The sequence below is a fragment of the Octopus bimaculoides genome, chromosome 7 (genome assembly GCF_001194135.2).
Source record: "Octopus bimaculoides isolate UCB-OBI-ISO-001 chromosome 7, ASM119413v2, whole genome shotgun sequence".
NCBI lineage: Eukaryota > Metazoa > Mollusca > Cephalopoda > Octopoda > Octopodidae > Octopus > Octopus bimaculoides.
In genome coordinates, this window is record NC_068987.1 from 39,459,745 (window position 1) to 39,471,760 (window position 12,016).

General features: G+C 36.5%; 1 protein-coding gene across 2 annotated transcripts in view; it reads left to right on the forward strand.

The window, feature by feature from the left end:
• The window catches only part of LOC106869668 (probable 3',5'-cyclic phosphodiesterase pde-5), a 332,523-nt gene extending 322,990 nt beyond the window's left edge, over positions 1 to 9,533 (forward strand). The window contains exons 23-25 of one of the 2 annotated variants that reach the window (XM_052969509.1): positions 5,089 to 5,169; positions 7,417 to 7,505; positions 9,256 to 9,533. In XM_052969509.1, coding sequence (XP_052825469.1) covers positions 5,089 to 5,169; positions 7,417 to 7,505; positions 9,256 to 9,325 — 240 coding nt within the window. In that variant the 3' untranslated portion in view covers positions 9,326 to 9,533. The remainder of the gene's footprint in view (positions 1 to 5,088; positions 5,170 to 7,416; positions 7,506 to 9,255) is intronic. The other variant, XM_052969510.1, reaches the window with a different exon arrangement.
• Positions 9,534 to 12,016: the final 2,483 nt, after the last annotated feature.

Genomic DNA, 12,016 nt, shown 5'->3' on the forward strand with positions numbered 1-12,016 from the left:
AATTGGACACAAAACTCAGCTTGCGAAGACTTATTGGGGCAAGCGAAAGCAAAATTGTGATGGCATCTGTGCCCGCGGCATATGTAAGGACTTTCGAGTGAGATCGTTGCCAGTGCCCCTGGACTGGCTCTTATGCGGGTGCCACATAAAATACACCATTTTGAGCATGGCCATTGCCAGTACCGCCTGACTGGCTGTCATAGAATTTTCGAGCGAGATCATTGTCTGTGCCCCTGGACTGGCTCTTGTGCGGGTGGCACATAAAATACACCATTTTGAGCGTGGCCGTTGCCAGTACCGCCTGACTGGCCTTCGTGCGGGTGACATGTAAAAGCACCCACTACACTCTCTGAGTGGTTGGCGTTAGGAAGGGCATCCAGCTGTAGAAACTCTGCCAAATTAGATTGGAGCCTGGTGTTGCCATCCAGTTTCACCAGTCCTCAGTCAAATCGTCGAACCCATGCTAGCATAGAAAGCGGATGTTAAACGATGATGATGATGATGAAACTCTCCCCACACTCTTGGGAGTACCAGTGTCTTCTCATTTTTCTGTGGGTGAGGAACATAGTGATGCGTAGTTGCTGGTGCTGCCTTTTCTTCTTTGTAAGGAAATTTTTAAAAACTTCCATGGCTCCATCAATTGCATTTCTGAACTGCAATGCACGAATCATCTGGAGGTCTTAATCTTCCACCATTCTCTGAAGTTCTTCTGCCATTTTTTCTAGAGTTGAGAGGCATTCTAGTGACAGGCCGACTTCTTCTTTCCCTGGATCCTCTTGTTGTTCTTCTTCTTCCTCCTCACTCGCTGACTTCTTCATCTTTCTCAGATCTTCATCCATTAATGCATCTGAGTGGGCCTCGATCAGATTATTAACATCCTCAGTAGTCATATCAGTGAAACCATCTCCTCCTAACAATTTTGCCATCTTCACTGCCTTATCTTCTGCAGAGTGGTGGATTTTGTCAAGAGAGAATCCTTTATAGTCGTGGACTGCTTCTGGCCACAATTTCTTGCAGCTGGCATTTAAAGTTTCATTCTTCATCTCCTTTTTGGCCTTCTGAATATTTTGGAGACACATTACAATGGTATACTCATGCCAGTACTCCTTCAGTGAGAAGTTACCATCCGAGTCCATAACCTTGACCAAGTGTTGTAGGAAGTTTCACATATAGAGCACCTTAAAAGCACAAATAATGCCTTGATCCATGTGCTGGAGCAGTAATGTAGTGATTGGCAGTAAGAATTTGACTATTATGCCCTCATACAACAGATCAAGCGCATGACCTCCAGCATTGTCCATTAAGAGAAGCACTCGGAATTCCAGTCCTTTTACAGTGAGATAAACCTTGACTTCATGGATGAAACACTGGTGAAACCAATCCAATGTCAGTGGTTTCATTATCCATGCCTTCTGGTTGTGCATCCAATGCACTGGCAGCAAGTTCTTATTTTTGTTTTTGAGGTCCCTTGTGTGTTTGGTCTTATAAATAAACCCTGGCTTTTAACCCACAGCAATTCCACACATTATAACTGTGACGCTATCTTTGTATGCTTTAAATCCAGGAGCTCTAGCCTCCTCCTTCAAAATGAAAGTCTGTGATGGCGTCCATTTCCAAAAGAGACCAGTCTCATCCATATTGAAAACATGCAAATATCCACCCTCCTCAACAATAGTCTTGAACATTTCATTCACATACTTCTCAGCGGCATTTGTCTGCAGAGGCAGCTTCTTCATGCTGGGACATACTCTTAGGGTTGAACCTCCTTTGAAATTTATCAACGCAGCCCTTGCTGGCATTAAATTCAGTTGGTTTGGTGGGAGATGCCTTAGATGGTCCTGTTTCAGGGTCGTCTGAGTTGTTGTCACTGCCATCAGAAAACTTGTTGTACAGCTGTCTGGCCTTCTCACAGATGGTGTTAGTAACCAGTACAATGTTCTTCCTGCAGTCACTGAGGCAAAGGGCTAATGCAGACTCCATCTTTACAATGGCCTTATTGCAGGAAGTTACCATCCTTTTCGCTGTCTTGTTAAAAATCCCTTTTGCCATCGCTCTCATATTTTTTCCGTCCTTCTTGATACAGTAAACAGTAGATTCTCTGATGCCATAATGGCAACCTACATCCACATACCTTCTCCCTTCCATGTTGAGAAGTCTCACCTTCTCAGCTATTGTAAGCATCTTCCTCTGGCGCTTGGGTTCACTGCCAGAAGCCTTAGAAGGTGCAGAATATTTGGGCAACATCGTAGGACTTGAAATAAATTCACAATTTTATACACAAATGCAAAACAACACCACACACTTGCCTCCCAAGTTTGGTCCTCCATACAGTATGTGTGATTATTTGTTTACTCATCTGCAGTACACTACATTTTAATTAATGTATTATACAGTGCAGTACTGTACGGTATTTTTATTTATTAATTTATTAATTTTTAGGCATGAAAATGCTTATTTTAGCATAGAAATAAGTAATATCTGAAACAACATAAATCCTTATCAACCATAGAAACCTGCGATATACTGAGGAGTCAATGATATAAATTTACATATATTAACCAGAAAAATCTGCAATGTACTGAGGGCGTGATAGGTGAACCATGATATGGCGAGTGATTACTGTATATATGAGGGAAATATAGAATTGCTTAGGTAGATACAAAATAAAACTTAAATGTTTTCTGTACATACATACATACATTCATACATACACACAAACAAACAAACAAACAAACAAACAAACAAACAAAAATCATCAATTCAGTGCAAACATAACAAATCTGATATTGTTCTATGGGACAGGGAATAAAAGTCATGTTGTAGCAGTCTGCTGCCCAGCAGATGTGAATATACAATCAAAAGTCCAGGAAAAAGAGAACGTTCATGGGCAAATTAATGCAGCTCTTGTACTCTGACTATGAATTCTCATTTGTACCTACCATCACAAGTGCATTAGTTTATGTACTAACAAATTTGCACAAAAACCTAGAAATACTCGATTTCATGCAAAAAGAGCAAAAGAAACATAGATTCTCCAAATCCAATCTATTAGTAGCACACTGAAGATTTGTAAGACATTCCAAAATTTCTCCTTCTGAGATTGTTACATGAATAGATGCATCGACAGTTCAACCAATATACCAACTCAACCACATATTTACAAACACCAGGAACTTTCTTAACTCAAAAAGTTTTGCCGCAACTGGTTTGAACTCTCTCTAGAAGAACTAAAATTAAACTTAAAGAAAAGTCAGACAGATAAATAAATAATACAAATGAGGAATGGATTTGTTGGTATTGTACAGCTTACAGTTGTTTTAATAATGTGTGGGCAACAAATATAACATGCTTCATAAGATGGATGAAAACAATAATATTGTCATATTAATTATATAATGTGCATTTCATAATGATTGACCCACAGCCATTTAGTTGTAACCGAGTGAATAAACAAAATACAGTTACAAATTGCATATATAGGAAAATCACAATAATCTTTTGGGAGGCTGTTAGCTGATTCTGGAAGGAAGAGTTAATGTTAGAAGTTTCAACCTCTTACGTAAATTAAGGCATGCATCTAAGATCCTTGTGTATGCTCACAAAATTGCGAATTCATACAATATAAATATTGACTCTTATAACTTGATCCACAAAGAGCTCTGTAGTTGCTATAAGCATACACCTACCTCTAAGTTGAACCAAATCAACTGTACAAGTCTCAGTATTGTTATAAACTTTGTCTAGCTGAGAAGGCTGAATTCTATGCACCTAGGGCTTCATATATAAATCTTAAGGACCACAAACCCTGAGTTCGAGTGCAAACCTACAGTAAGGCTTATCTGCCCATCTAAATTAGTTAAAAACTTATAGATAGAATAATTACTATGTTTAAATCTAAAACTACACTTAGCTTATTGTCTGATACCACAGACATAGATTGACTGAGAAACTTGGAAGATAAGAAGTTTGATAAATTTTTACAATTAGATATTTCCAACTACTATTCATGTATAATCCCTATCTGCCTTAACAAAGTTATTTGCTTTCTCTATGAGAAACTCTCACTTGTCTCAATCTGATTGTGGATGCCATAATACTAGCCTCTAAAAAGACTAATTAAATTCAATAATAAACTTTAGACCCATAGGGATAAACACAGGAACTTCTATATTACCATGGAATTAAGTGATTCAGCACAGTTTACCAATCTTTTTGGTATATACTTGCTATAATAACTTAAATGCTAATTTTGGCGAATAGGTGATGGCCTATACAGAGATGACACTCTATTCTCTACCTATAGGGCAGAATAAGAATTAGAAAAAGTTGTTTAACCCTTTTTTTACCATATTTTGGTCAACATATCCTGCTTTTGTTTGAATTAATTTTTGAAACAATGAAGTATTATCAAGCTGAGGAACAAATTAGCATAAAATTTTTATGGAAAATTGTAATTTAGACCACTTTAGAATACTAAGTTTGTCATAGAACCTGGGACAGTCTCAGATGGGTTGATATCAAAAGGGCTAAACTTTTTAAGAACTTTGCACAGTCTATTACAATGACTGAGAATCACAGGCATTCATGTTCAAATCTGTCAAAATATCTGAAAAATAGGTAGATGCATTATTGTTTGGATACATTTTGTTCTGTGTGCACCCCATGAATTATACATTTTTCTTTCTAATATTCAGGATTTAAAGATTTGGATTTGACACTTGTGAATTTAATGTTATTTAATTCATGTCTGGGTTGCTAGCTGACTAGTTTAAAATCAGAAGACTGAGCTTCATATCTGTTTACAACTGAAATTTTTGTACTAAAGGCTATTTTTGGTTATTGTTATTTGAACTGAATAATGTTTACAGAAACTAATTTCAATTGTCCCTTATAGTAGAAGAGTAAACTCAAATTCCTGGAGTGACAGGGAGTGTAAATTTGCTTTTAAAAAGTTGTCAAGGTTTAAAAGTTTATAAACTTGCATTTTAATTGATTATATCCTCCACTGAAATTGTGTTGATGTTTGTAATCAATATGTACCAATATATCAATGTACAACCTTTATAAAATGAATCATATTTCTTGTAGGGAGATGAAGAAAAAGCTCATGGTTCAGAACCGATGCCTATGATGGACCGAGAAAAAAGAAATATTCTACCAGAAACTCAGGTTAAATCATTTCTGTTGAGTTTGCTTTTTCCCTTGATTTAGACTAAATTTGGCATGCTGATTTCAAAGCAACAGTCAGTTTTCTTATATCATGTCAAGTTTTTTTTTTTCTAGACCTTACTCTCTGAATAAGCACAATCGTCTTTCTTTTGTCTGTAAGTAGTAGGGCTGGTCAGCTGCTTTTATTATTTTATTGATAATATTGGGGAACATTTTCTTGCTTTTTGAAATTAGTCCTACTTAATTTGATGGTGCTGGGTTCAGAAATACCCTCAGAAATGTTCTATCATGTCAAATGTTTTGTTAAACAGGAATTAATTTTTTTACTAAAAAATGTCAATTTTGCCATTAAATGCAATACTGAAATAAGAAAATAACGCAAGCATTTAGGATAGATATTTCTGTCGAACTGGAGTTTCAGTGATACAAGGAGTGGACTTCCTCTTTGCTGCTTTGCGTGAATAACTTGCATCACAACAGTCTCTTTGCAAAGACTAGCAGTCAGCCATCATATTTGTGTTCCATCTACCTTGATGTCTTGGTGGAATCTTTCTCCTTGCTCATCACTTATTGCACTATGATTTTCAGGGAAGTAGTCCATTTGACTTTGCAGGAAATGCACTTTTACACTCACGTTGCAGCCCAGTGCTTGAAAACTGGTTAACAGTGTCTGCACAAGTTCTTAATAATTTGATGGTTTCCTGTTTCCCAGGAGATCAGACACAACAGCAGCAAAAGCATTCCATGCTCATTATGCAACACCAGACATGGTCACTAAAAACTGCTTGTCCTGCAATAGCCACCTAATCTGTGATCTGGCAAACACACAAATCTTAGTTTTCTCAAGCTGGAAACTTCTGCTTAAGTATTTGAAACAGTTACTGTCTCAGTGTTTCAACACATTTTACACACTATACAGGGTGCTCAGACTTTCTCTTGATCACTCAGTTTCATGTCAAAATATGTAAGGTAAGCTTTTTACACAAAATCTGTGATTTTGTTTTGTTGCCTAGGTAAAGTGTAACATCCAGAAATATAACACAAGACATTGAGGTTGTTTTTACCTTTTCTTCTCTAACAACTGGCCATATTTCTGGAATACAAAATATATTCAAGCCAGTCATCACCTGAGAGAAGCATTTTCAGATCTGTCAACAGTTATAAAAGGAAACAAATGCAGATTTGTGATGGCAAAGTTCCATAAAGAGCGTACATACCATGAAGTTCCTTCTACAGTTTTTTGACCATGCTTACAAAAAGTGAATTTGACCCATGTGACCTCACAATTAAAATATTAAGGGTGCATTCAAAAAATTAATTTTCATAAGAAATATTGAAAGGTTCAACAAAACATGTCTCACCTGGTTTGCAGTGATAGTTACTAGATTGAGCACAGCGTGGGCACATGTGCAGACAAATTCCACAAATATGAGACATGTGATGTCAAGGACCACAGAAATGTATTGTTTATTAACATATAATTGTATAAAGAACATTTCTGTCATCATCAAGAAATTCAAAACTGAGTGGATTGAAAATAGTGGAAGCTGCTTGAGTTTGATGCATTTTATTTGCTGAACGTATTTAAATCATGACTTTTGTTTTCACTTTTGTAGTTGCCTTTATTTTAAATGATATTGAAAAACTATGTGATAGAGCAAAATGGATTTCATTTTTAAAATCAACACTACAAAATTATTAGGAAACACCAGACAACAAAATTTATGGGCCCTTTTTTAGAATTTCATCAGGACAAGTTGAAAAAATCATTGATATTGGACTCAGATTTTTTGAAACCACTGATACATCTGTCCATATATTGTAAATCATAAGGTAAAAAGTACTTGGCTAGAGAGTTATCTCGTTTGTCAACACACACCTAGTCACTTGTATATACATGTTCTCACACACCTATGCACATACACATACACATGGACACCTATGACTGCAAGAACTAATGGGGAAACAAAAGAGAGAGTAAAAGAGGGAAGAGGAGTAAAAGAAGGAAAGAAGCACAGGAAAAATTCCCAAAGACTTCTAAAATCCTAAAAAGATTTAGTAAAATTTCCAAGGAAAAATTCTGATGAAAATTGAATATAAAAAAATTTTCAGGTCACAAACTTACAAAGGAAAGGTGAAGTTGTTTCTCTGGATCAAAAAAGGCTGTGAATTTTCTCTTGCAGATGCACTATTAAGATTAGATTTTGAAACATGAGAACAAAATGTTAATATGCTATCTCATTTCAGGTTGGATTCCTTTCTTTTATTTGTTTACCATGTTATCAGCTGATGTCAGATCTACTCCCAGAAACCACTACCATGGTCAATGGAGTTAAGTAAGTAACAACATTTCTAACATACAGATGGTTTTTGGCAGAACTGACTAAGACAAATCTTCTTGAAAATTTTACTAAATAGTTCTGAATCCATATCTTGGTGGCAACAAACTAACTATCTTTCCATTGGTTATGACAAGGGTTCCAGTTGATCTGATCAATAGAACAGCCTGCTCATGAAATTAACATGCAAATGGCTGAGCACTCCAGAAACATGAGTACCCTTAACATAGTTCTCAGGGAGATTCAGCATGATACAGAATGTGACAAAGTTGGCCTTTTGAAATACAGATACTACTTATTTTGTCAGCTGAGTGGACTGGAACAACATGAAATAAAGTGTCTTGCTCAAGGAGACAACGTGCCATTAGGTATCAATCTCATGATCTTGTGATCTTGAGCTGAACACAAAAACCATGCACTTTCTGCAAATAAACTAAATAGAAATGCCGAGTGGGTTACATTGGAGCCAGTTTAATCAACTGTATGTCTCACTTAACATTTGTCTTGTTAGAAGAAACATCTTTTGCAGAGATTTGTTTTTTTAGTTTATTTTATTAAATCCTGGTTTTTATTAAAGTTTACTTAGTGTTTCTTACTTGTGTTGTCTTCTGTAAAGTTTGCTCTGTAAAAAATCTGACAGAAGTCCTCACATTGATTGCAACTTTGTTGATTAATATAAGTACCAATAATTATAATGTGTTCAATTCAATATCTCTTCCTACCAACAATTGACTTCCTATCTCAGTAAGAAATGAACATTTAAAGGTGTTGTGTTTTTAAGATAATGAATGATCATAATTAACAAATCTGAATGATGAATTTTGTTTTGATAAATGTTAAAAAATGAACTACCCATAATTTTTAAAGGAAGAGATATGGGATGAATGAAGTTCATGTTCTTCTCAAAAGTGATATAATTGAAGTAACTTACCATCTTCCTTGTTCTACAATGCATTTGTTGAAGACTTACAATGAAATCTCAGAAGAAATAACATCTCAGAAACAGTAAAGCACTAAACATTGACTATTTCTGCTTTTTCCTGATCTTGTCAACATTATTTTCACATATAAATTTTTCTATGTGGACATAGGTTAAACAGGTTACAGCAGTCTAAATCAGCTCCTATTTGGTGGTATGACAGTGATGGGTTTAGCAGAAAGAATCAAGTAGTAGATTGAGCAATAGAAGAGAGAAAATGATATGCAGCTTTATGTGGGAAAACAGTGATAAAAAGAGGAGTAAATATATATATATATATATATATATATATATATATATATATATATATATATATATGTAAAAAAAATCATTATTGAAAGACTGCCATTAGAAATAACTGATAGCTTAGAGTAAATTTAAGCTGAAACCACATAACATTGCATTTCACTCTAGATGAAGTCCTTTCCTGCAGTAGCCAAAAATCTTTGGTCAAAGCATATAAAGTCACAAGTCTTTCCATTTCTATTCTTTTAAAATACTTGTACACTCTTAATTCTCAGATTGTTAACCTCATTTTTAGAGTTAAAACGCTGATTTAAAAATATTTACATTAAAACTAACGTCTGAAGTAGTCTGAAAGCTTATAATCACTTAGCAATAACTCATCTCAAATATTTAAACATTTAAGTCTGTTGGTTTTAAAAGAAAAAGAAAGAGTAATGCTATTATTCAGGGTCTAACCTGTATTTGAATTTAGGTAAGATATGATTATTTTTCAGTTACTTTTCCTTTCATTTTCATTTGCAGGAAGAACTTAGAAAACTGGGAAATTTTAGCAAAAGAATGTAAGACTAATGAGGAGACAGAAACCAGTTAAAGAGATGATATTAAGAAACCAGATGAAATATGAAAAAGACAGAAACGAGCTGGATTGTGCATTTTATCAAGAATATGAATTTAATTGAAGATAATAAATATGTTGCTTAAGTTTCTTCACCTTGCAGTATTGAGTTGTGTTCTAAGTTCAAACCTTGCTACGGTGACTTTCACCCTTGTGAGGTTTGATGAAATAAATACAATTCAAGTCCTAGAATTGATTGTGCTGTTCCACAAAATTTGTGACTGTTAAAAGTTATTATATTTTACTTCTTACATCTCTTGATCTTACTTACTTCAGTTAATCCTATGAGAATTGACAGCAATTTGTTGTCAAAGGTCTCTTTCCACAAATTATAAAACTTGGTACCTAGATGTTAAGTATTGTAGAAGATACTTAACACCCAAGTACCAACTTCAGAATCTTTGCTGTCCCCAATAGAGCAGTTTTTTTTTAGCATGCTCTACTCTTATGTCAATTATGATTTATGTGACTTGGTTGTTAGTGCTCCAAGTGCCCCTACAGCTACTGAGATGACAGTTACTCTCTCTTCATTGCCCATATTTTTACAATTTTGTCTTAGTAACTTGTTTTTTTTTTCACCTTTTCCAACTCTTTGTCACTACACATGCATCCCCAGGTATGGCAATATCTATAATTTTAGTTTAATTTTTCTTTTTATCCACTACAACAATGTCTCATCTTTGGGTATCCATTAGAGAGTCACAAAATCTTAGATTCATTATTTTCAATGACACCTTTTGGTTCATGTTCATACCATTTCTATGCACTTCTCACACAATCTCCAGTAAACAAACTTATCCTGTTGTCATGCCTCCTTTTTTTTTATTCCTTTTGGGCTAGTTTGTTATAACATGTGAGATTGTTTCGTTTTTGCTGTCACACATCTTACAAAGTGGCGATTCACTTCTCTTATCTATCTGGAACTTAGTGTAATTAGTTTTCAGAGCTTGTTCCTGGGTACACCATTTCAAAGCCTTGGTGCATCCTTTCAGATCACTTTTCCTTAGTCACCTTTAGGTGATGGTCTTGTCTTTCTCTTCGATTTGAGTGTGTCACATTTTTGGTAGGTATTGTGTTGTTATTTCTAACAGTGGCAAGCAAGGGTTCAATTTGCTGCTTGACATGCCATCCCAGACTGTTTTCCTCGTTGACAATACAGATCTTGCATCCTCCCTTGTTCCTAGGCACAATATTGCTTTTAGAGTGCAGTTCCTTGTTCACTGTCATCACTTTCCTATTTTTCTATCTATTTCATCAGGGAAAAGGCCCTGCAAAAAGTTGCTTCCTCTCAAACTTCCCCATGGACAAGTAGAGGCTCTTGTACAGTTGCTGCCTATAGTTGAAGTCCTGGTTAAAGGAAAGGTGTTCAAAGCCCTCGTGGATATGGGCCATACAATGTCTCTCATTACCCCAAAGGTGACTAAAAAGGGGAAGGGGATGAGTAGTGTTAGGGTGGTCAACTGCAGGGAAATTAGATGTAAGGGCAATAGTGAAGTGGAGATGGCAGTTCAGGGCACAACACTAAGGCTGTGAGTAATTGTGATCAACCATGTAGTAGATGGAATTGATGTGGTGATGGGCATGGATGTGATCTACCACCTAGGAGGTATTATTGTTAGTGGAGACATGGTTTCTTCTGATGGTGCAGGGGCATCATGCACTGTGAATCTGCAACAAGAGAGTGGGCAGAGCCCCAGGGAGATGGTTGAGTTGCACTGGAAAGGGGAGCCCCCAATGCTGAGGAACAGGCTGTTATCAGCATACCTTGAAAGGAGATGCCAGAACTGATTTTGAAGGAAAGTTAGAGATGGATCAAAGAGGATATACTCATCCCATGGAAGAAGGAAGTGAAGAGCAGAGTGCTGCCACTAATGGCAGTGGTGCAGCCAACAAAGGGCAAGGTCAGACTGTACTGGACTTTTGAGAGCTGAATGGCCACGTATTGTGTCACATGGGTGGTGAGGTAACTGATGTCAGTGGAGAGATGTTGCAAGAAAGGAGACAGATGATAAGGGCTGCAATAATTGTTGACTTAAAGTCAGCATATCTGCAGCTCCACATGAGCAAGAAATTGTGGAAGTATCAGCTAGTGAGACATAAGGGCCAGACATATTGGTTAACTAGACTGAGTTTCAGGTTGAATTTTGCACCAAAGATCATGACAACAGTGCTCAAATATATCCTGGGAAAGGTGGACAAGGTCAAAAAGGCCACCAATTCCTATACAGATGAGATCTTGGTAGACGAGACTGTAGTGTCTATCACAGAGGTCATAGGTCACCTAATGAAGATCAGGCTAACTGTGAAACCACGGGAGCCAATGGCTGGAGGAGCTGCACTGGGGATCAAGCTACAAAGAGACAAAATAGTGTGTTGATATTTCAGAGAGGAAATGAGATTCTAGAACTGGGCACTATTCTCGATGTGTAGGAGACAAAGTGGGAGAGAGGATGGTGGCTATAATGCAGAAGATCCTAGAACAAGACCATATGGTATGATGCTAGCAGCATAGCAATAGGGGCTATCCTGGAAATCAGGGGTGGCAAAGTGGAGGATGCAACCTGGTTCAGAAAAGCAGATGATTACAACCACATCAACATGTCTGAGTTGGATGCTCTACTGAAGCGGGTGAATCTGGCTCTGAGATGGGGGCTGAATTCCATTGAA